The sequence below is a fragment of the Labeo rohita genome, chromosome 19 (assembly GCF_022985175.1).
Source record: "Labeo rohita strain BAU-BD-2019 chromosome 19, IGBB_LRoh.1.0, whole genome shotgun sequence".
In the NCBI taxonomy this organism is placed as follows: Eukaryota; Metazoa; Chordata; class Actinopteri; order Cypriniformes; family Cyprinidae; genus Labeo; species Labeo rohita.
This window is the reverse complement of record NC_066887.1, coordinates 13,374,546-13,400,414: the sequence shown is the minus strand read 5'-3', so window position 1 is coordinate 13,400,414 and position 25,869 is coordinate 13,374,546. Positions and strand designations below refer to the sequence as shown.

Genomic DNA, 25,869 nt, shown 5'->3' with positions numbered 1-25,869 from the left:
GCAGGGGCAGGAAGTGCTGCGCAAGCTCCTCTGCTATGTTCCGCTCTCTGGGTCATGCAGGGAACATCTGCCCATTCTCTGCTAACTGCGTCAAATTCAACCCACACGCTGAGAATTGCACAGATAAGCTTGTTCTCTTCCATCTGTGTGAAGGACTGTGAATGATTGGTGAGTTCCTCTCAGAAATAGGATGGCGATACCTCAGATAACCTTAAAACGATGTTTTTTCACTTTAGTCATAATAGGACGCTTTGATTGGCATTGCGGCAGCAGATAACAGGCCTGACTTCGTGGTTGATTAATAAGAGGTGCTCACTTTGATCTTGGCACACAGACATAAGTCTCTGGGTTGAGATCAATGGCTCCTAATTCTGACACTTGGCGTGTTGTAGTACGATGACGCACGTGCTTTGGCATGTCCAATTAAAAATGAAAGACAGTGAGTTGTAGTTGTAGGAAAAAGAGGTTGATTTCAGGTCTTGTGTTGTACCTGGTTGCAGTAGGGTTGTTCTGCATCCGTTATTTTCAGCACTGCATGTGTCTTCTGTATGGAGTCGTAAAGGGCATACGATATGAGGTAGGTGTGAACTAGGTTATCAGATGTGGTTGAGTGCCTTTGAACTGGCAGATTCATGGATACAAAGGAAATAAATATAGCTTATCATACATCCTTTCTGATTTTCACCTTCTGATCCCCTACTTTCACTACAGCTTTAGCTCAGGTTAAGAGATAAGTAACAGATATAATACATACACATGAATGGCTTTTAAACTGTGCACTACACTGATAAAATAGCAGAAAAAAAATTGAAGCATATAGGCCCTTTCACACTAAACATAAATATTTGTCAAAAACTAGATTTTGACAACACAATGGAATCCTGTGGCGCATTTCACACCAGGAGTGAACATTTGGCTGCTGACAAGTCCCACTTGAAGTTATCCTAACAGAAGTAGAAGGGTAGTTTTTAAGCATATTTCATAAATGATTGTATTCTGAAGCACGGTATAAAAAACTAAAATGAGATATTTGAAAAACAACTGTTTAAAATTAGAGGACACTTACAGATACCTCCAAGTTATTGGTGATAATCTAGCACCTGGTGCTCATTTACTTAATTATATGACAAACTCTACTTACCTGGCAGCATTCATCCAATTTTCACTGAGATTGCAAGATAGCAGGCCGCTCTAAGGTGACTGCAACCCAGTTATTTGCGTAGCTTCTCAGGGAACTACAGCTCTGTGTAGAAATACTGCTACATCTGAAAGCACATGAAAATACCACATTTAATAACATGTTTCTTCTCCAAACTCACTTCATAACGTCAGTCGAGTGTTTGAAATAAATCACTCTGTTAGATGGTGTGGCTTTTTAATTTGCACAGAATAAAGCACGCAAAGCAAGCATTGATAAAGGCATTGAATTATTATATACTGTATTATTAGAAAAATTATAATAAGAACAACACAGATCAACCATACATTGTCATAGTCGTGTGTTTATTAGTGACGTTGAATTAATGAACGTAGTTAAAGGAGAAGTCCACTTCCAGAACAACAGTTAGGGTATGTTGAAAAACTCAGATTGTATTTTCTCCCTCAACTTCAAAATTGGCCTATATCCAATTTTCCCTTTTTTGTTAAGGGTATTTGATCTTCTTTGCATGTTCACTTTGCAAAGACTGGGTCGGAACTTCTGCAGTGATGTAAGATGATTTTGAAATGATTTTTGAAGTTGAGGGAGAAAATACAATTGGAGTTTTTCAACATACCCTAACTGTCTTGAGCCAGAATACACAGAGTTCAGGGAGAGCAAGACAAGACGAGTGTTTGAGATTAAAAAGTATTTAAATTGTATTTTTTTTAATGAAAATAACTGATCGTTTCACTAGATGAGACCCTTCTTCCTCGGCTGGGATCGTTTGAAGCCGCATTTTTTTAAACTGCATTTTGGAAGTTCAAACTTGGAGCACAATAGCAGTCAGATTTACTGCTGACCACAGAACTGTGCTTCACTGAAAGACTCGCATGACAATCGCAGCTCTTGATTAATCGCGATTGCGATTTCATTTCGATTTATCATGCAGCCCTACTGCGACGGAAGTTTGTCCAGATGAAGGCCAAAGGTATGATTCTTTCAGCCATTGCAAGAGAAGTTGGTCATTCCAAATCTGTGATTTTTCAAATATTGCTGGTTTAAAGTAACACAAATTCATTCAAGTCCTACAAAAAGGCTGGTCGTCCATGTAAGATAAATGCGCAGGAAGACTGGACTATGCACAGACTTTCAATAAGAAATCGGTTCAACACTGCAGCTGGAATTGCTTGTCAGTTCCATACCGAACAGGGTACGGATCTGTCTCGGCATGTTTAAGAGAAATTGGACTGAAAACGCACTGACTTTCTGCTGATGAGAGGTGACCAAAGAATGTTGTGTGGAGAGAGAAGAACTGGTCTGAAGTTTACTTGAGTGATGAGAGCATGTTTAATTTATTTAGGTCAGATAGGAAACATTTTGTTCAGAGGCATCAAACTTAGGGAATACTGAAGCCCAAGTGCATAAAGAATCAGTGAAAGGTGGAGGAGAAAGTCTTCTGGTTTGAGGGGTGTTTTCTGCAGCAGGAGTTGTGCCTCTTATACAGCTGCATTGCAGGTTTAATGCAAATATTTACCAGAACCTGCTTCAGCAACATGCAGTTCCTTCCCTGCAATCTCCTAATCAGCCTTTCATGTAAGACAATGCCCTCTTCACACTGCAAAACAGGTAAAGCAGTTCCTTGAAGCTAAGAACATTGGAATAATAAAACGGCTGGGCCAGAGTCCTGATCTAAACTGATAGAAAATCTCTAGAAAATCCTTGGTGACAAAGTTATGGCTAAGAAACCCACTACAGTTACCAAACTATGAAAGAGAGTGAAAGGAGAGTGGACCAAGATCACACCAGTGTAGTGTGGAAAAACTAGTGATGTCCTGCAGCCGCAGATGTGCCGAAGTCATTTAGAGCAAGGGCCTCAACACTTCCTACTAATTTCTGACAGCTGTAACCCTCCAAGAGTTTAATTATAATCTTCTTTCATGCTACGGTGGTTACCGTTCTCTCGTTTTGATCACTGTGATCTTTTTTTGACAACTTTATATATATTATGTCAATAATGGGTAGATTTCTGCAACAGTGCAAAGGTAGATTTCTACAACAATGCACTTTACTCTGTATTTCTCAAATTAAAATGCACAAGGAAATAAAAGCATAAAAGTTTGTGCAATTGTCCAATAACTAAATAATACATAAAAGAATACTGTTTAATCTCTGTTAATCTCAGTTTTCATTTTTATCTTGCGTTTGGTGTGAAAAGGCCTTAACCATTGAAGCAGCAATAATTACTTGTTCATAAATATGGCAGTTTGTCTAAAACTAGCCTTCATGGCTCAGTTATGAACTGACTGCAAGTGTCCTACTAAGCAGAAAATGACCAGCATCACTTTGGCTAATTAACACATCCACAAAGAAGAGTCTCCTCCATAATGATTAGCCTAATTGGTTAGATTTAGTGGAGAGCTGGTTTGCAGTAGAGTGGCCAGGCAAACCGCTGAGTAAAGTACACCCTCCTAATAAGTCATGTTGCCAATGAGCAGTGTGGGGGACTGCAGGGACCATTCTGAGACTCTGCAAGCCATTAGTGTTGTGCTAATGGTTTATTCTCCCTGATAGACCAGAAGAGAGAACGGATGAGTTACCATGAAAAATCTTTAACCTCCAGACCTCATGACCCACACCCACATCACCTAGTATTGGCGTACTATTGAGCTACTCACAGTATCCATCATCATTGTTGGATTGCACACTTTCAGCCTCATGAATCTCTCATCTCCACAGGAATGAAACCATAAGTAAAGCATTAGTTTGTCCGGTAGTGATTACCTTTATCTTGGAAGATAAAGTGCAAGATAATCCAAGTAGTCATTTAGCAAACACTTTTATCCACAGTGACTTGCAGTATACTTATTGAATCACTCTGGAGCAACCGACGCTAAGTACCTTTCAAGGGCATAAGGCTGATAGTTCATGGATTGCTTCTACTGGGCTTCAAACCTACATGTACCCATACTCATTTTGTAAGTGTGGTGTCCTTACAGTCTTATGGCTACTGGCCTGGATCTGTAACTTCTAGACCACATCTAGGACCCTAACTTCCAGAGTTTCGTCTCTCCCCTTCATTGTTTGCTTTCGTACCAGTCCCATCCAAAACACTGTGGTTTATGTTACAACACACATTGTGCCACAGATCCATATTGGTGTTCCTTCCCTAAACAAGAGTGATTGCACATTTCACCCATGAGATTTGGCCGTGATATACGAGTAGCCATGTGGACGGAATTCAAAATCAATCTGGTTAATGTTGCATCACTCTTTCCAGAATGGCTCGCAGAGATCCGTGCCATTCAAAGTGAAGGGCTCTCTTTATCGCAGTCATTAGTTCCGCCATATTCATTCCGTAGGATACGCCTGTGAAGGGCATCTCAAATGTCTCTCTATTGGCGTACACAGGAGCGTGAAAATGTCGATAGCCCTTGCCGTTTCAGGTTTGTGGATTTAACTTTGAATCCGTGTTTTCCAGACAACGTGGCTCTGTCCGAACTGTCGTGCATGTCTTGTTGGCTGATTTGTCCGTCCAGAGTTGTCGTTTTGATGAAGACCTTAAGATGGCCACCTGATCTGGCAATATCTTTGAGACATGCTCTGTTGGGCACGAGAAGAGACTGTGAATCATTGAGCGGTGACACCCCTGAACGTGAGGAATCACCGCTGCTTTTAACACGGCTGCTGGAAATGTCTTGTCCTGCTCAAGGTCAAAAGGAAACACCACTGCGATGGCTGTCAAGTGAAACATACCTCCTTTTTTCGCAGCTAAAAGTGTGATTCGATTACATTACAAAAATATTTCTTAGTTGAGGCTGAAGCATCAGTCTTTGCTTGCACACAACCATAAATAAAAGTAGAGGCAGGTTATCGCTGATGGCATAATCATGACTAATTATCTTGTTTTATACAACGTTACCGCTTGCTCCGCAGCACGACTCACTTCCCCCATTATCGTGAGACACTCGAGCAGCATTAAGCATGTTAGACACGGGCCAGACGGAGGGCAAGCCGCACTACAGTTTGCTGGAAAACAATTACATTGCTTTGGTATTCATAGCCCAGCCCAGTCAGGGGAGTTTACACTGATTCATTCTTCATGTGACCATTTTGTCTCCCAGCTTTCCAAGGCTCATATTTGATTTAATGTGTGCGTGATTACGTTCAACATCACATTAATGCATTCAAAGGAAGCAAACACAATTTATTTCTCATTTAATAGTCTCCTCTTTGCATACATCGCGCCTTTCGCTTGTCGGCCTGATTAATTGGTGTCCTCAGACTGTTACTTAACGGAGATGGAGCGCAGCTGTAGACTCTCAACTCAGATTGCTCAGCATTCATGACTACTAATTAGCGGCCTGCTTGACCAGGCGGTTTATCAGGGGCAGTGACACCAGCGAAGGCCTCTCTTATCAAACACTTACCATCAAGAAAATGATGGAGAGTGCAGAGTGTAGTTCCCAGGTTTTTGTTTTCATATAAATGTCCTCTTTAGGATCAGGTTTTAACCACCCCAGGCAATTAACTCATAACAGCCACAACATAATGTCATTCTCTCTGCATAATCAAATGAAGAAATAATCCTAAAAGAGTTTATAATCACTTCAGACAGGATTTCAGAGTTGACGACAGTCTACAATATCACCATACTAAAGTGTACTGGCCTGTTGTTAAAGATCTGGGGTGTTTTTCCCAAAAGTATTGTTAGCTACAAAGAAACTTTTATTGTCACCAACATACTTTAACAATTCAGTGTTTCCCAACGAGCATTTGTGAACAGCTTTGTGAAGTTGTGAGGTTGGAACTGCAGCTCTCACTCTGTGGTTAGAAATGTAGTTTCTTATGACTTGTGGACCTAATGAGATCAACTCTGTTTTTTCCGGTTTAAAACAGTTAGTATATGTCGAAAAACTCCCATCTCATTTTCTCTTCAAACTTCAAAATTGTCCTAAATTGCTGCAGAAGTACCAACTCAGTGTTTACAAAGTGAACATGCAAAGAAGGTCAAACACCCTTTACAAAAAGAGCTAAAACAGTGATGTAGTACGATTTTGAAGTTGGGGAAGAAAATGAGATGGGAGTTTTTCGACATATACTAACTGTATTGAACTGGAAAAAACAGAGTTCACACAGAGCTAGACAAGATGAGTGTTAAAAAAAGCATGTAAATTGTATTTTTATTTGTTTATTTATTTATTTAGAAAATAACCGATCGTTTCGCTAGATAACACCCTTCTTCCTCAGCTAGGATCGTTTAGAGCCCTTAAAACTGCATTTTGGAAGTTCAAATCCAGAGCACCATAGATGTCCACTATATGGAGAGAAATCCTGAAATGTTTTCCTTAAAAATTATCATTTCTTTACGACTGAAGAAAGACAGACATGAACATCTAGGATGACAAGGGGATGAGTACATTATCTGTAAATTGTTGTTTTAGAAATGAACTACTTCTTTAAGACCTACATTACTGTGTTTATGAGGATACTTGTAAAGATGGGCATTTTGACACATACATGTGTGTGTATTTAACGTTTAAGTCCTATAAAGCGGAAAAAATAAGTTGGTTCGATACCGTGAGCACCATTTTCATGTGAGCGTGCTTTGCTGACACTGCTCGGACAGCGTGTGCATATAGTGAAATGAGTTCTCTTTCGGTGCATTTCAGCAGCTTAAAATCACTTTTTTTTTTAAACCGTAATGCTATGTTTGAATTTAAATGCTTAAAAGTTTTCGTCACCACATAGCACAGCAACGTCACGTGAGCATGTAACCGTGATAGAGGCAATAATCCAAAATCACTACCAGTGGACAAATTTCTGAAAGTGAATCACGTCTGTTGGTATATCGGCCACCCCATCTTGGTTGTATTGAATGATTGAGTTACTGTTGAGTTACTTTCTATCAGCTCGAACCAGTCTTGCCATTCTCCTCTGACCTCTGGCATCAACAAGGCATTTTCGCCCACAGAGCTGCTGCTCACTGGATATTTTCTCTTTTTCTGACCATTCTCTGTAAACACTAGAGGTGGTTGTGTGTAAAAATCTCAGTAGATCAGCAGTTTCTGAAATACTCAGACTAGCCTGTGTGGCACCGACAATCATGCCACTTTCAAACTCACTTAAATCATTTCTTTCCCATTCTGATGCTCAGTTTGAACTTCAGCAGATTGTCTTGACTATGTCTACATGCTCACATGCATTGAGTTGCTGCCATGTGATTGGCTGATTAGATACTTGCATTAATGAGCATTTGAAAATGTGTACGTAATAAAGTGGACAGTGAGTGTATGTTGAACCAAGGTGGACCGAATGAAAGATATGTGATACAGTTACTACAATTTTGGATATATAGTCACAGTAGCGAACTGTGACTCTTGAGCCTAGGCCCTCTCCCCGTACCTTTGTCGGGGGGTTTAAAACTAACTACAAGCCTATAGTTTACGGTGTCCTCTTCTAAAAGTCAAATTCGACAATTCCACCGTTGAAACAAGAGGCTATCCATGTAATGTACATAATGACTTCATCCTAGGTTGAAAGATTGTGTATTATGCATTTTTCAGTAAAACGTTCATCTTTTTGTGGCTCTAATAAATTCTGTGATATGTGTTGCACTGGGGCACTGCACTTCACACCCGGTGTGCACAGTGAGAATGACTGATATTACCAAATAAAACAAATTAAAGTCACTTCACTTCACTTCAGATCCTCATTACAAATGCATCATTACACAATATATGCTGGGCAAAACGTACAGACACTCCCTCCCATCTCACAAAACCAACAAATGTAATGCATTTAAGACAACACATCATGACAGCACTCACACCAAAACAAATTAGCGACAGACACTTCATAACAAACAAGCAGTGTTTATAATAAATAATATTATTATTGGCACAGTGGCCTGGTAAATATCCTCACTTACGTTATTTGCGGCTTCCATCGTGACATGAATAATAGCTAGTTAGTTTATCAGCATATAAAAAAAAGTTACTTTTAAAAGTAATGCATTACAATTTTGTGTTACTCCCTGAAAAAGTAACTAATTACGTTACTTAGTTACATTTTATGAAAAGTAACGGGTTACATTACTTTTGTGTTACTATTTAAATCTGGGCAGGGCTTGCTTCTTTGTATTTAATATAAAACAATTCTAATGTAAAAGTCCTTTTACACCACGGGTGAAATGAATTCACCTCAGTTTCAAAGAAAAGTACATTTATGCAGGAGATCACTCTTCAGCTAAATGAAGCACAAATGTTATTTTATCTATAGTAATTTTTGCTTATTAATATGGTTGAACTGCATCATCAAAGGTCAGCAGCAAAGACACTGGTTAATAAAATGGGATTAAATACATAAAGGATATTTGTTTTATTTAACATTTTTAATTATTGCAGGGTTGTGTCATATTCTGAGTTTGCATTTCACTGTTTTTATTTATTTTGAGGAATACTGAATCTCTTTTTTTTTGAGTGAGATGAATTAATGCATGTTCACATTAAGTCTAGAATACAGTAACATCATGTTTACTCCCAATTTTCAGACAGGAGACTTGTCAATCAATAAATGGGGAAAAAAGTAACTGGCGTTACTTATTTGAAAAAGTAACTCAGATATTTTCTTAGAAATTCAAAAGTAATGTGTTACTTTACTAGTTACTTGAAAAAAGTAATATTATTACGTAACTTGCGTTACTTGTAATGCATTACCCCCAACACTGTGTGTATATATATATATATATATATATATATATATATATATATATATATATATATATATATATATATATATATATATATATATATATATATATATTATTATAATTTCTTTTTTTTCAAGAGATTCCCATAGTGGGCGGAACTTGTCATAAAGTTAGTGATAACAATGCTCACCCATTTAGAGGAAAGATATGATTGGTCAGTTTTTATGTCATTCGAAATAACTCTCCCATTGATTTACTATTGCTTGGCCCTCTGTAATTTCATAGCTGGACCACCAATCACAGAGCCGCAAAAGCTAGGCGAAAACATTTAAATATGAAGAAATTGGGCGGTGATCAGTTACATTCACTAAATACGCAGATTTGGAGAGGATTTTTTTCTTTAGAAATTTTATTTAGTTTATTTAGATAATGTTTGTCAGATATAAATTGCATAAAATAAGTTCTAATTATTTTTTGTATTTGAAAATATTATATTTTAAAACATTTATTTAAAAATGGTAAATATTGTTTTTAGGCCCTCTCTGAGGGCCTAGAGGGCCCTAATGGTTCCCCACTGTATAGTTATAACTAGCTAGGTAATTTCTCCAACAATGCATCACTATGGTAGTTAACCAGCAAATGACATTGTTGTATGAAGCTGGATGTCAGTCCAAAAAATTTTAATACTGCATAAAACATTTGCGAATAAGCACAGTTTCCATGCAACAAGTCAAAGAGAACAAAGTGGCACAAAATATCACTAAGAAAAGTAGGAGAAGCCACTAAATATAATGATTTTCATATAAAACAAATTACTTGCACCTTAGAGTGAGCAGACAAAACAATAAATGCGGTCATTGCTTTTGGAAGTGGATGCCTGCTGTTTGGGATGTAGTCATGTAAGACAATTCTGGGAGGCAATTAGTCTGCTGGTTAGTCAGGTTATCCCATCCCATAGCGCAAAGACGTGAGTTTTTTGATGCGCATGGAGGAATTTATTTGTCAAATGCATTTCCATCTCCCATTATTCACATATTCCCATTATTTTTTGCAGATTAAAAATTGTTTTTGTTTTTTTTCAAATTTGTTGTATCCATCACTCGTTGTGATACTTTAAAAATGCGTATAAAAAAAATGCAATGTAATGGAAACACACCCCAGGGTCGGTAACCAAAATATTGGAGTTTTGAGTTACTAATCCACCATTGTGTCCTTCTACATAGTCCTGCAAGAATGTTTCAGATTTAAAGTGTGGTGTTGTACACTATAATATGGACAATTTGAATATTTATTGTTTCTCATTATTTCTTGTTGACTCTTTATTAAGGTTCGTGTTGGGGAAGTTGGAGGAAACACCCTGGGATTCTATGGATGCCAGATGAGCCCAGACGGCTGTATGATTCTGGCTCATGCCTTTCATGGAGCACTGCACCTCTGGCACTGCGACAGCAACCAGGTCAGACGTAACTGACAACATCCGTTAGTAACGAAGAACCGTTTAATTCAAGTATGTTATGATTTACACTAAATGGAGTAAATGAATATGGAGATTTCTGTTTTGCACAGGGAGAATGGAGGCCTAGTGTAGTCATTTCGGGTCACTTTAACGCAGTGCAGGACTTGAGCTGGGACCCCGAGGGAGAGTTTATCATCACTGTCGGATCAGACCAAACCACCAGACTCTTAACACCCTGGACCAGAAAAGGATGCTCAGAGGTTTGAACAAATTTCAACTATTTGATTTTTGAATTATCATACACTGAAGGCTTTTATGGTTGATCAATCCTTTCTGTGTTTGTAGATTACCTGGCACGAAATCTCAAGGCCGCAGATTCACGGCTATGACATGCAGTGTCTGACCATGGTTGGCCGTTTTCAGTTCGTGTCCGGCGCAGACGAGAAGGTCCTGCGGGTGTTCAAGGCTCCAAGGAATTTTGTGGAGAACTTTGCTAACATATCAAGCACCTCTCTGGAGAAATTGCTGGGCTGTAATGTAAGTACTTAGAATCATCTCATCTTTAAACTTTAATTAGTTACATCAAATAAAACCTGGGTTTTAATTACTCTTTGCGCTGTCTTGGATCAGTGAGAGATTTTAAGATGAGTCTCACATTTTTTCATTATCTTAATCCTAATGTTTATGCACACGCTCTCAGATATATAGCTAAATGAGTTTCATTTTCTGTAACTTGAGGTCATGGTAAATGAGACGACATAAATGGCATTCTCAATTCAGGTTGATTCTGTGTAATTAAGCGAATATCACTTGAACGCTTGTGGAGCCAAACACAGCCGAGCTCATATTTAGACCAGCATTTTCGCTTTTATACAACAGTTCAGTGAAAAGTTGTTATAGAGTAATTTGCATTTCAGACAAAATTTGACATGTTAATAATATAATAGAAGGGTAGAAGGGGTAATATAGAGAAGGTTTCTAGTGTGTCTCTGTTTCCTGGGTGTTCAGGATATAGCAGATCTCCCAGAGGGAGCCAGCACTCCTGCCCTTGGCCTGTCCAACAAGGCCGTGTTTCAAGGTATGAACCCTTTGAATTCGTTGGCCACAGGAGAATTTGCATTGTGCTGATCCTGAGAGCGGTGAGGCAGTTGCTAACCTTTACTGTGACATCTGATGTGTTTACAGGTGACCTTGCATCTCAAAGCCCTCAACAGGACAGTAAGGATTTCAATAGCCTGTCCGACCAATATAAAGAGTCCTACTTTCAGCCTCTCAAACTCACAGGTATTTATGCATGCATTTTTTTCCTCAACTACTGCATTAAAAATAACCTGTGGTTGGTCATTTTTACATTTCAGTCAAATTGAAAATATAATATGCACCAGACTCTATAACAATAGCCAAAAACTTCACCATCACCAGGTAGACACTGTTGACAGTTTTTCAGTTATTCCTCGAAAACACAACGTATTCTACATTTGTGACAAGCAGTTATTAAAGACTGTTTTCTCTAGTTTATTAATGTATCTGGGGCATGAATCAGAGATACTGGAGACAAATGTTATTACAGCGTAAGGGGGGATGGGTGGAGGGCGAGTGTTGAAGCAGGGGGGTTTATGCCTCTCTTGCTCCAGGCGAACAGTGGCAAACGTTGTCAATGTGATTGAAAAAGCTCCTTAATCTGGAATCATAATTAGAAAGAAGGCTTATATAATTGCAAAGTTAAAATATTGATGACTCTGGGCGATGGGGAGCGCAATGAGGCGGACACAGAGTTGTTAATGGAATAATACCACTCCCTCCATCTCGCTTCTTCTGGAGGGGCAAAGAGGGAAATAATTAAAATAAAACTGCAAACCAGGGATGAATTTAAAAAAAAAAAGTCTGGTCTCCATTCCATTTCAATTGGAGCATGTGTTGCGTAAGTGTCTGTGTATCTAAATGAGACAATATTATTTCAGGCTTGCACAAAGAGAGCTCAATTTGATTTACAGCATGTCGTAAAGCTAACGGCCATTGAAAATTGTAGATAAAGCTGCCGTTGTTCCAAACAGCTTTGAGTAAATTGCTCGGCTGTGTATCTGTTGCTAAATTAAAAGATGAGCCTATTGAAAAATACAGTCTATAGGCGTCTGGCTCGTTTCTCATAATAACTATGTTTATGTTTTGTGACTCTCTATTGTCAGAGCCTCCGACAGAGGACGACCTCTTGCAGAACACACTGTGGCCAGAGGTACAGAAGCTGTGAGTTTCCCATCAATTCTCATTTGTGTTCGTCTGCCCTCACTGGCTGTTGTGCAGCAGGCACTAATGCTGCTCCGCATTATTGCTCAACCAGCTTCTGTGGCATAAATAATGCAATGTAATAGGTATTTAGAGCTCATGACAAGAACCATTCATCCTGTATGCTTTGACGCTAAACAAGAAAAGACTAATATTGTTCATTAAACATCTTTTTTTATTTTCCTCCTTAGCTTTCTGCATCTAAACTAAGGCATAGAAGTACTGTTTGCAAGTATGTGAATGCTAATGCTTCTTGTTATGCAAGTTCAATGTTGTGTCATTGCGCTCTGAAATGTGTCAGCGTTCTCAACACTGCTGTGAAGAGTGTAATAGTAGGTATTAGAATAAACTTTAAATTGGCTGATAATAATAAGCCCTGAAAACCTTGATTAGCTGTTGCAGGTGTGTTTGATTGGGGTTGAAGCTGAACTCTGCAGTATGGTAGCTTTCCAGGAGCAGGGTTGGAGACCCCTGTTAAAGACATTTGTTGATACGGAATTTTACTACAAAACTCAAAATGGCTGATGCCCAAAAAGGCTGACATAGGAGAAGTAGATATCGTTCAGTTTGTATGTCGCTCCAAATTTAACGAGACTAATCTTACGATTTTTGGTCAAACTAAAAATATCACGTAGTATAACACGTACCAAGTTTGGTCTGAATCCGCTAAAGGGTTCCCAGATAGCACTCATACGTCTGCAAGATGTCTGTTAAAGATCTCTTGATCTGGAAAGCATTTGCTGTGTACAAACATCTGGCAGACGTCTGTAAGATGTCAGTTTTACACACATTCTAATAATAAATATCTTAAAGACATCTAATAGATGTCTAATTGACTTCTGATAGGAAACGTCCTATAGATGTACTGCCGATGAGCAAACTACGTAAAAAATACGTCTTGCAGATGTAAATGCAGACGTAAAATAGATGTCTCCGAGATGTACGTGTGCTATCATGGTTGTGAAGATATAGCCTTGTGTCTGTACAGTTTTATGCCAAAGTTTGGGAACCCTTTGCAGAATCTGTGAAAATGTGAATAATTTGAACTAAATTAGAGAGATCGTGCTCCAGAAGGAAACACGATGCATTAAGAGCCAGGGGGTGAAAACTTTTGAAGATCAAGGTAAATTGTACTTAATTTGTCTTCCGGGAAACATACAAGTATCTTCTGTTGCTTCCGAAGGGCAGTACTAAATGGAAAAAAAATTATATTTCAACAAATTAAGACAAATTTGGACATCTCCATCATGTTCAAAAGTTTCACCCTCCGGCTTTTAATGCACCATGTTTCCTTTTGGAACATCAGTGAATATTTGAACCTTTTTTAATAGTTGTAACACACTTTATGAAAACAGTTATATCAAAAAGCTTTTGATAACTTTTTGCCAGCATTCTCTGAAGATGATCTGAAGCAATATAGGTGAAAATCAGACAAACCGTCTAGGATGAGTTCAGAAAGTTCTAAATTGCAAACCCGTAGAATTTTACAATTTGGTATGCATTTGACTTTGCATAAGGAATCAGAGGAAAAAAGAATTTTGCCTATATAAGTGCAAATTTGGCCTATTGGTGGCATTAGAGAGTTCGAGACTTTGCATAAGGAATCAGAGGAAAAAAGAATTTTGCCTATATAAGTGCAAATTTGGCCTATTGGTGGCATTAGAGAGTTTGAGAGAGACTTTAAATTTCCTTCAGTGCTTGGACCCATAATACTAATTTTTATTTAACAACCAGTAGCAATTATTTTGTTACTTTGTCTTCTGACCAATATGCACTGATATTTACCAGTAGTTTTATGCATGTTTTTAAAAAATGGTAAAATAATTACTAGACTACAAAAAGTCACCGAATTATACATTAATAATAATCAATTTTATATTATAATGCACAATGTTATACATTTTTACACCAAAAAAGACTTTTTTTTAATATAATTTATATACTATTAGAGTATTTATAAATATTTTGAATAATCTTTTTTTCTTATATTTCTGTTTGGCTTTGTTGGTAACACTTTACAATAAGGGTTTCATTAGTTAACTACATTAGTTAACATGAACTAAGAATGAACAATTTACCAACCTTATTGTTCATTTTCGCATTTACTAATGCATTATTAAAATCACAATTGTTTGTAAACATTAGTAAATGCACTGTGAACTAACATGAACTAACAATAAACAACTGTATTTTTTATTAACGAACATTAACGAAGATTAACAAACAGTGTAATAAATGTATTGTTAATTGTTCGTTCATATTAGTTAATACATTAATGTTGACAAATGACACCTAACTGTAAAGTGTTACCCCTTTTTTATTTCAGTTTTAATAATTGTAGAAGGCAGATTTCAAAGTTTTAAGTTTTTCATGTAATATTTTCATTTTGTGTTATTTCAGCATTACTTCAATAAAGAAAAAGAATAAATAAATATATTAGTTTTAGTTAACAAAAACAACACTGCAAACAACACAGTTTTAAGCAGATTTGCTTAAACTATTTAAATGTTTATAGCTGAATAGCATCCTGATTAATGGCTCAGATATTTGAAGTCTCAATCGATCCCTTGCGTACTGAGGATTGTTACTGCCACAGCAATGCAATGGGTTGTTTGCGTTAACGAAGCATTTGTGCCTGTGTTTGTTTACTTACATAAAGTATTTTCTGGCCTAAGTTTCCTGAGCTTTTGTTAGCACAGAATAATGCCTGTGTTGCACTAAAATGACATACGACTCTGACATTTGCTGAAACTGTAGGCAATATATTACAGAATTAGATGCTTAGTGGCATTTTGCACTGGTTGGTAGGAAAATAGGCGTATTATTCACAAGAAATTATTACACATTAACAATATTTTTTGCAATTAAATATTAAATATGTCCCCTCCAAGGTATTTACAATTAAATGTACAGACTTGCATTTTTTTTTTTTGACCTGCTCATAAGAATTCAAAGTCAGGTTCCTTAATACACAGGCGACACTGGATAAACTATAATAATTTACATACACAGCTGTAAGCAGCTGAAGGCTTTGACAACCCGGCTTGCCGAGCTATTCATCCAGCGCTTGAAATTACTAAGCAGATCTGCTAATGGCTGCCAGAGCGCACGGCTTTCTTCCACTCCCATAAGCACAGGAGAGCACGCACGGCAGCCCTGACACACAAAGCATCCGTCGTGTTTGAATCACCGCCCCGACTGTCTCTCTGAACCTGTCACGGTGCTCAGGCTTTATTTGTGAGCAGGTACTGACAGAGCCCTCATTAACATACCCTCTTTCCGTGTCGCTCTCTCCGCAGGTACGGGCACGGCTTTGAGATGTTTTGTCTGGCGTCGGATTCTGCGAAGACGGTGGTGGCCTCGGCGTGTAAGGTACAATCACATGGGTGACCAGATGGTCATTAGTGTCACACAAACGTAGCCGTGGACTGTAATAACAGAACACAGAAAAGCATGCAAGCGTGAATCTGCACCAATCCTTAAGTGGTCTTAAATATTTAGTCATTTGCCATTTTAACAAGCTCATGTCAATTTAGACCGTGAAATCCATGTGCAAGTTAATTTTGATTCTCTTGGATGTTAATACGCTGCCTGTCATATTAAAAACACATTGAACTTACATGACCGGAGTTAGTAACCAGCCTTATGTGCCCTCCGGCCGCTATGACACACATTCTGAGACAGTTGAAGGGAGATCATTGGTTTGTGTCCCGGTCTGGCCCCCTGGTTCTGCCAAACCCACGCTGATCGCGCACAAAGCCCTTCCGAATGAAAGCACATTCTGCATGTCACCTGCCATTGTTCACGCTCGAGCGGAGATTGTGAGGTTTATTCAGTAGGGCTGATGGCGGGATGGTGCTGGGGTCCTGCAGGCTCAGATGACTTTGCTGTGGACGTGAGGTTTGTCCTCTAACACTGCTGGCTGTGCTGCAACCGCTGTATGTAGGAGAAGGGGCTCTACGGTTGAGGTTCAGAGAAAGGGCACAAACTTCTAGCTTTTGGATGCTGGAGTGAAAGATCTGCATGATCTACACCTTGTGTTACAGGCCTCTAAACCAGAACATGCTGCCATTCTTCTGTGGAGCGCAGCTTCCTGGAAACAGCTTCAGTCGCTGCCCTGCCACAGCCTGACCGTTACTCAGATGGCGTTCTCCCCGAATGGACGCCTCCTGCTCGCTGTTTCTAGAGATCGCACCTGGTCCTTATGGAGACGAGGAAACGGTGACTCGGATACAGGTGAGCACACCTCCCCTCAGTCCTTGTTCAGCTTTGTTCCCTCATAGATTAGCATAGATTAGCATTATTAACAGAATGTTTAAGCATGATTAGCATGTTGTTAACATGTTAACACGATTATCATGTTGCTAGCATGTTTCTACCCTGGTGAAAAAACCTGCACATGCTGGTTGGTATGTTTTGATGCTGGGATGCTGGTTAGGTAGGTTTTGATGCTGGTTTAAGATGGTCCTTTGCTGGTTTTTGCTGGTCATGTTGCTGGTCAAGGACCAGCATGAACCAGCAAAGGACCAGCATAAACCAGCAAAGGACCAGCATAAACCAGCAAAGGACCAGCTTAAACCAGCATCAAAACCTACCAAACAAGCATCCCAGCATCAAAACATACCTACCAGCATATGCTGTTTTTTTCACCAGGGTAGCATGATTAACAGAACGTTTAAGCATGATTAACATGTCGCTAGAATGTTTTAACATGTTTGGCATGTTGTTAACATGTTTTTAGCATGATTAACATTTTGCTAACATGATTTTAAGCATAATTAGCATGTTGTTAACATGTTGCAAACATGTACTAGCATGCTGTTATCATGTTTCTAGCATGGTTACCATGTTGTTAACATATTTCTAGGATGATTAGCATATTGCTAGTATATTGTTAACATGTCCTAACATGATTGCCATGTTGTTAGTATGTTTTTAGCGTAATTAACATGTTGTTTGCATGTTTCAAGCATGATTAGGATGTTGTTAACATGTTTTATTGTGGTTATCATGTTGTTGGCATGTTTCTAGCATGATTAACATTTTGGTAACATGTTTTTCTAGCATGATTACCATGTTGTTTACATATTTCTATGAAGATTAGCGTATTGCTAGCATAACGTTAACATATTCTAAGCATAATTACCATGTTGCTAGCATGTTTTAGCATGATTACCATGTTAGCATGTTTCAAGCATGATTATGTTGTTAACAGGTTTTAACATGATTTGCACATGGTTAGTATATTTCTAGCATGATTACCATGTTTCCAGCATGTTGCTAACATATTTCTAGGATGATTTACATATTGCTAGCATGTTTCTAACATGATTAGCATGTTAACAATTTTAACATGATTTAGCATTGCTAACATGAATGAAAAACCAAGTAAAACCAGTTAATTTTGTAAAAAAAAAAACCCCAGCTTAAACAGCTGAAAGCAGCTGATTCAGTAAATCTAAAATCAGTTAAAACCAGCTAAAATCAGATGACTTAGTAAAAAACAAGTTACTACCATGTTTTAACATGTTTCTAACACGATTAGCATGTTTTTAGCATGTTTCTAGCATGATTAGCATGTTGTAACAAAATTGGCATGTTGCTAGAATGTTTAAGCATAATTAACACATCGCTAGCATGCTATTAGCATGTTGCAAGCATATTTCTAGCATGATTAACATGTTATTAGTATGTTGCTAGTATATTTTTAAAATGTTCTAAGCATGATTACCATGTTGCTACCATGTTTTTAGCATGATTACCATGTTGTTAGCATGTTTCTAGCATTAGTATTTTAACAGGTTTTTAGTGTGGTTTGACATGAATGAAAAATCCAGCCTAAAACGAAGTAAAACCAGCTGATTTAGTAAAACACAACAGCTTAAAACCAGCTAAAATTAGATGATTTAGTAAAAAAACTGCTAAAACCATCTGATTTATAAAAAAAAAGAAAAGAAAACAGCTTTTAAAATCCAGCTAAAACCAGCTCATGAAGCAAACTAAGACCAATTGTGAATCATATTGCAGTTTTGTTTTTATTTTGATTAATCGTTCAGCCCTACATAAAACCCCTGTAGAAGTACCATCCTATAAGATGAATGGGAAAGCTAACAGCTTCCTCCAGGGTTTATAGATCTCTTTACTCCAAGACAGCTTTTACCTTCCTCCATTTCTCTTTGTCAACAATATAAGTTTGTGGACTGCTGATGTTCACCCACTGTAAGATTCTTCTGGCATTTACAAAGAGTCAGCTAGCGCCTCCCAGTGACCGCGTTGCAGTATTCATGTGTATTCTGAGCATACACAGCTAAATCACTGTTGACACAAGGTAACCACAGGAGCGTCTGTTTTTCTTTCTCCATTTTCTGACGTGTCCGAGGCATCGCCGGCCGCTGAGGGCAGAGGCATGCCGCAGTCCGTTCTCGTTGAGGCTGGTATTACTCACAGCCTGTGTGCTGCAGACATGGAGAGGTTAGTCAGTGTCACAGCTGATCAGAGAACAGCCCAGTATGGCGGTCGAACGATGTCATGCGTGGAGAAATCTCTATCACAAAGACATGTTGCCTCCTCTGCCACCCTCTCTCCATTTGTCGGACTCTCTCTCTTCTGTGTTTCTGACTAATGAGTTAAGACTATCCAGTCTGTGGCTGGCCAGCTGTGGTTGCTTGAGCTTTAATTAGCAGAGGCACGCGTGTGGAGAGGGTTACTGGCCAAGGTGGCGTCACCAGGTTGTGTTGACCTCGATAGCTGGACTGTGGGTGACCATAAACTCAGTCTAGAACAATTACAACAAACATTGAGGTTGGGCTGCACGATAATGGTTAAACGGTTAATTGCGAATATTTTGCTAAAAAAATAAAACAACAAATAATAAGCATTTATTTCGCCATTGTAATTTTTTGCACATTTCATCAGAAATTTTGCACTTCCACATAAGCATAGATGAAGAGAACTTAAACTTGTTTGATTTGCTCACATTTAGATTTAGCAGCACAAACAACTACATGAAAGAAAACTATGGAAGCCCATTTCTGAATAAAAGGAAACTGAATAAACGTAATTGCAACTTTTTATCTCACAATTGACTTTTTTCCCATAGTATTGTGATATAAAATTCTGACTTTAAAATGAAAAATTAGCACAATTGCAAAAATTATAGCACAAAGTTAATAAGTGAGAATTTTGAGATTGTAAACTCACAATTCTGAAAAATATCTGTCTTTTTTCCCCCTTAGAATTGGACTTTATAATCTGCAATTATAATTCTGACTTTATGTCTCAATTCTGAGAAAATATCAGTTTTTCCCCTTCGGAATCTGACTTTATAACTTAAAATTTGAGCAGTATCTCGTAATTCTGACTTTATAACTTGCAATTGCAATTCTGAGAAAAAAGTCGGAATTATGAGTTTATGTCTTGCAGTTCTTACTTTAAAACTTGCAATTGCAAATTTATATCAGAATATATATATATATATATATATATATATATATATATATGTATTGCGGGGGGGGGCAGGGAAGTCATAATTGCAAGTTTATATACCGCTATTCTGACTTTATTTCTGAATTCTGAAAAAAATATATGTCTTTTTCCCCCTCGGAACTGGACTTTATAACTCTCAGTTGCAAGTTTATATCTCACAATTCTGAGGGGGGAAAATGTCAGAATTCAGAGTTTATGTGCCACAATTCTGACTTAATATTTTGCAGTTCTGACTTTATAACTCGCAATTGCAAGTCTGATAATTACGAGTTTATATGCCACAATTCTGACTTAATGTCTTGCAATTCTGACTTTAAAACGGTATTTATATCTTTGCAACTGCATTGTGGATTAAAAAGTCAGAATTACGATTATATAAGTTTATATCTTGCAGTTCTGACTTTATAACTCACGATTGCGAGTTTACAGAATATATTATATATTTGGTACTAGAATTGCGAGAAAAAATGTCAGAATTGCGGAACTCGCAATTGCAAAAAAACCCTCGCAATTGTGAGTTTATATCATGCAGTCAAAATTGGGAGATTAACCTTTTTAAAACATTTATTATTCAGTGATGGAAACAGGCTTCCATAGAAAACAGACTGGCTTGTATTACACTATTTTAAGCAGATTATCTCAGTAGACTAAAATGGAATTTGTTAATAGAAATTACTAATAAATTAAGCTAAATACGGTTGTGAATATGATGTCTTGTATTTTTGTTTTACCCTTTTTTTGTTTGTTTAATTTTTCAGAGGCAAGCTTTTCTCTCCACGCAAACACTAGTAAGGAGACAGCGGTTCACACGCGCATTATTTGGTCATGTGACTGGAGCTCTGACAGCAAGTACTTTGCGACATCAAGTCGTGACAAGAAGGTGGGTCCAGTTTAATGTACATTTAGCAAAATGGTTGCAAAGACAGTCGTTTGAACTTATACGTCCACATAATGGTGTGAACGCAGCAACACGTAAAAGTTTTCAGTTATTAGTACCATTGTAGAATGCTAAAATTTCCAATAACTGGGGCAACGCAAAAATAAAGAATGTAGTATTTAGCTGTTCATGGGACTTCAACATGTTTACCTCTATGATGCGACCCACTTCATGCTAAATAAAACCTTTGCTATTAAGCTACTGTTACTGATAATTCTTTATTTGTAAAACATTTTTAATGAGGGAAAAAGGTCTGCACACAGCATTTTTAAGTGCAGCTCTTTCCTGCAGTCTGAGCTTTGACATTGACCTTGTTGTGTTTTTGTAGATAATCATCTGGGGTCATCGTGACTCTGGAGTCAGTGTCGGTGAATGTGAGGGCGAACGCGTAACCCCCTGCTCCTCTGTTCTGGATGTTGGAGATTCAGCTACTGCCGTGTCTATCTGCCCATATCTCTGTTCAGACCAGAGGTAACGATATCCTGTGACCTGTGATCTTTATGTGACACCATCATTAAAATTAGTGTGATGTATCTGCAACAAATATTGATTTATACTTGTATATGTGTAGTTATTTACTGGCTGTAGGTCTAGAGAATGGGAAGATTGTGCTGTATAAATGGAGGCCATCAGAGGATTTGTCTTCTGGATCAGACTGGAGCAGATGTGGAGAAACTGATGCTTGGTATCCTTTTTCCTACTTGTATTCTTCTCTCCACTCTTTTATAGTCTTCAAATGGTGAGCTTGAAAACATCATTATACTCCAGCTCAGAGGTGAGATTGATAGGCCTGCAGAGAATCTGCACCCACATAACTAAACCTAAGAAATTGTGAAATCAAAATGGACTTTTTTACTTTAAAGAAGGTTTTTCTGCCTGTGCAGTTCTATGTTTAAAAGGATAGTTTACTGAAAAATGAAAATTTTGTCATTAAATGCTCATCCTCATTTCGTTTCAAACATGTAAGACCTTCATTCGTCTTCAGAACACAAATTAAGATCTTTGATGAAATCCGAGAGCTTTCTGAACGTGCATAGACAGAAATGCAACTGACACGTTCAAGACCCAGAAAGGTGGTAAGGACATTGTTAAAGGAAAAGTTCACTTCCAGAACAAATATTTTTCTTATCTTGCAAACTGATCTGTAATTTTCGAAACGAACTGACAATTATTTACTTTTTAACCTCAAACACTCGTCTGAGTGAACTTTTTTTCCGGTTCAATACGGTCAATACAGTTAGAGTATGTCAAAAAACTCCCATCTCGTTTTCTTCCCCAACTTCAAAATTAGGCCACATTCCTGCAGAAGTACAGACCAGTGTTTACAAAGTGAACATCCAAAGAAGATCAAACACCCTTTACAAAAAAGGTAAAACAGCGATGTATGATGATTTTGATGTTAAAGAAGAAAACGAGACTGGAGTTTTTCAACCTACCCTTAACTGTATTAACCCGGGTTACACAGACTACACATGTGCATTGCAGAGATGAGCATTTGAGGTTAAAAAGTATATAAATTGTCAATTTGTTTAGTAAATGATACGTTGTCTCGCTAAATAAGACCCTTCTTCCTTGGCTGGGATCGTTAGAGCCATTTGAAGCTGCATTTAAACTACATTTTGGAAGTTCAAAATTGGGGGCACCATTGAAGTCCACTATATGGAGATCATTCCTGAAATGTTCCTCAAGAAACATAATTTCTTATCGACTGAAGAAAGAAAGACATGAACATCTTGGATGACAAGGGGGGGTGAGTACATTATCTGCACATTTTTTCTGGAAGTGAACTTCTCCTTTAAAATAGTCCATGTGACATCAGTGTTTACATACCCCCCTTTTTAACCGTCAGCACAGAAAAGTTGACAGAAGCAAGCAGGTTCTTCAAAGCGCCTTAGTCAAAAGTAATTAAGAACTGTTAAAAAACCTCTACAAATAATCTCACAGTTTCACAGTAGTCCTCTTAGCATCTCAGAAAAGTGACATGATCTGAAGTTAAACACGACAGTCATACCTCCACCTAGAGACCAGTGCTGGTGGTGTAATTGACAACAAAAGGGCTGCATGCATCTGAGCTGGCCCACGCTGCTCGGGAGAAGCTTCAGGTTGATACGGGGGCTCCCGTGGGCAGGTTTCGCATTGATCCGTGAAGAGAGAGAATGAGGTGTCAGAGAGAGGCCAGGCCGTGTTGTGCATTCTGTTTGCACCGAGCCCTCTCTCTAGCTATCTCTCTCTCCCCCACAGTAGATTGAGTCCCGACTGGCTAAACTTTCTCCTTCTGTAGGTGTAATTGATAAACCGTCTGTGTAGGCACTTACACGTATCTCTTACCCAGAAGTCATTCACCTTAGAAGCACAAGAAGTGAAAATTTGCAGCAAGTTCTGAAAAGCAAGATTGATTCATGTGTTTATTCGTCTGCCTGTATTATTTTTGAAATTGGCAAGTATATATTCACCCCTGGAAGTGTTTGGACAGGCAGGGCTGAAGTGAAACGGCGCAGCAGAGACATCCAGACAGTGTGCGAGGGGAGATTTGTGTTGCCTTGAATCAACATCATGCTTGTGGCTTTCCTTGACCACCCATCACAGTCAGAGTCACACGCTGACGGTAAAGAGGCTGCGCTGGAGGCCCAGGCCAGGCCGTGCAGGCCATAGCGGAAAGGAAGAGCGAGCTTGGGTTCAGCTAGCCAGCGCTGGTGCCGACCACGTCGTCAAAATCTTCAACATCAAAATATCAGCCTTGTGACTTCATGCCGCCTCTGATGATAATCTGCAGTGTGTCCAGCTGATATTCAGTACTACAGTAGCCTGAACTGCTGTGCAGTCTTCAGCTGGCGAGTGCGGCAAAACGTTCGCCGTTTTTCATGGGGGATTCTGGGAGCAGTTTTCTCATTCCCTTAAATCATCTTCTCTTCTTCGAATTTCAGCACTATTACTTATGACCTGTAAACACAAACTAATGTACTATTTATGATGTATAAAAAAAACATTGTAATAAATAGCTGTTTTCTAGTAATGGAATGTCACTGGAGTGATTTATTTCAAGCTAACTATAATTCTTTTTATTGGCTGTTTTAAAGCATCCCCACATCCCATGAATGCCAAATCCTTTTGTAATAACCTACAGCCGCAAGTGACAGTAAGAGAATAGAAAATCCGGCTCACATCCTCTCGTTTCCAGTGCCTGAAGGACAGATGAGCATTCGGATAAGATGTACAATGAGCCGTGAGGGCCATAGACTCACCAGGCGTGAATCATTCACAGGAGAAATAGTGTGTTTCATTTAGGAAAAGTGCCCCTTTTTATTGAGCGCTTCCTTTATTGAAACCAATGACATTCATCCTTGGGAGACATTAAAGGAATGTTTTCTGGATTCAAGTCAACTTAAGTTGTATCGACAGCATCTGTGACATGCTTTCGATTACCACAGAAAACAATTTAGACTTGGCAAGACACCACGGCTCTGATAAAATGATACAAATACTCGGTGTCTTGGAAGTATTGCTGCAAGACATTGTTAACATGCTGTAATACAATCATATTCTAACTTATGTGCAGTTTGTCAACCTGTCATAACAGTAAACCCTGTAAAATATAGTATACAGGTGCTGGTCATATCATTAGAATATCTTCAAAAAGTTGATTTTTTTCACCAATTCCATTCAAGAAGTGAAACTTTGCATAATGTATACATTCATTCCACACAGACTGATATATTTCAAGAGTTTATTTCTTTTAATTTTGATGATTATAACTGACAACTAATGAAAACCCCAAATTCAGTATCTCAGAAAATTAGAATATTGTGAAAAGGTTCAGTATTGAAGACACCTGGTGCCACACTCTAATCAGCTAATTAACTCAAAACACCTGCAAAGGCCTTTAAATGGTCTATCAGTCTGGTTCTGTAGGCTACACAATCGTGGGGAAGACTGCTGATTTGACAGTTGTCCGAAAGACGACCATTGACACCTTGCACAAGGAGAGCAAGACACAAAAGTTCATTGCAAAAGAGGCTGGCTGTTCACAGAGCTTTGTGTCCAAACACATTAATAGAGAGGCGAAGAGAAGGAAAAGATGTGGTAGAAAAAAAGTGTATAAGCAATAGGGATAACCGCAACCTGGAGAGAATTGTGAAACAAAACCCATTCAAAAATGTGGGGGGAGATTCACAAAGAGTGGACTCCAGCTGGAGTCAGTGCTTCAAGAACCACTACGCACAGACGTATGCAAGACATGGGATTCAGCTGTTGCATTCCTTGTCAAGCCACTCTTGAACAACAGACAGCGTCAGAAGCATCTCGCCTGAGCTAAAGACAAAAAGGACTGGACTGCTGCTGAGTGGTCCAAAGTTATGTTCTCTGATGAAAGTCAATTTTGGAAATCAGGGTCCCAGAGTCTGGAGGAAGAGAGGAAAGGCACAGAATCCACGTTGCTTGCGGTCCAGTGTAAAGTTTCCATACTCAGTGATGGTTTGGGGTGCCATGTCATCTGCTGGTGTTGGTCCACTGTGTTTTCTGAAGTCCAAGGTCAACGCAGCTGTATACCAGGACGTTTTATAGCACTTCATGCTTCCTGCTGCCGACCAACTTTATGGAGATGCAGATTTCATTTTCCAACAGGACTTGGCATCTGCACACAGTGCCAAAGCTACCAGTACCTGGTTTAAGGACCATGGTATCCCTGTTCTTAATTGGCCAGCAAACTCGCCTGACCTTAACCCCATAGAAAATCTGTGGGGCATTGTGAAGAGGAAGATGTGATATGCCAGACCCAACAATGCAGAAGAGCTGAAGGCCACTATCATAGCAACCTGGGCTCTCATAACACCTGAGCGGTGCCACAGACTGATCGACTCCAT

At 38.6% G+C, this 25,869-nt stretch overlaps 1 protein-coding gene across 1 annotated transcript in view; it reads left to right on the top strand.

Annotated features, from left to right (window-relative positions):
* The window catches only part of elp2 (elongator acetyltransferase complex subunit 2), a 33,962-nt gene extending 9,956 nt beyond the window's left edge, over positions 1-24,006 (top strand). The window contains exons 11-22 of the mRNA XM_051136550.1: positions 10,177-10,305; positions 10,416-10,565; positions 10,651-10,842; positions 11,314-11,383; positions 11,491-11,589; positions 12,492-12,549; positions 15,888-15,960; positions 16,635-16,824; positions 20,832-20,953; positions 21,339-21,481; positions 21,582-21,695; positions 23,597-24,006. Of these exons, the coding sequence (XP_050992507.1) occupies positions 10,177-10,305; positions 10,416-10,565; positions 10,651-10,842; positions 11,314-11,383; positions 11,491-11,589; positions 12,492-12,549; positions 15,888-15,960; positions 16,635-16,824; positions 20,832-20,953; positions 21,339-21,481; positions 21,582-21,695; positions 23,597-23,753 (1,497 nt within the window). The 3' untranslated portion in view covers positions 23,754-24,006. The remainder of the gene's footprint in view (positions 1-10,176; positions 10,306-10,415; positions 10,566-10,650; positions 10,843-11,313; positions 11,384-11,490; positions 11,590-12,491; positions 12,550-15,887; positions 15,961-16,634; positions 16,825-20,831; positions 20,954-21,338; positions 21,482-21,581; positions 21,696-23,596) is intronic.
* Positions 24,007-25,869: the final 1,863 nt, after the last annotated feature.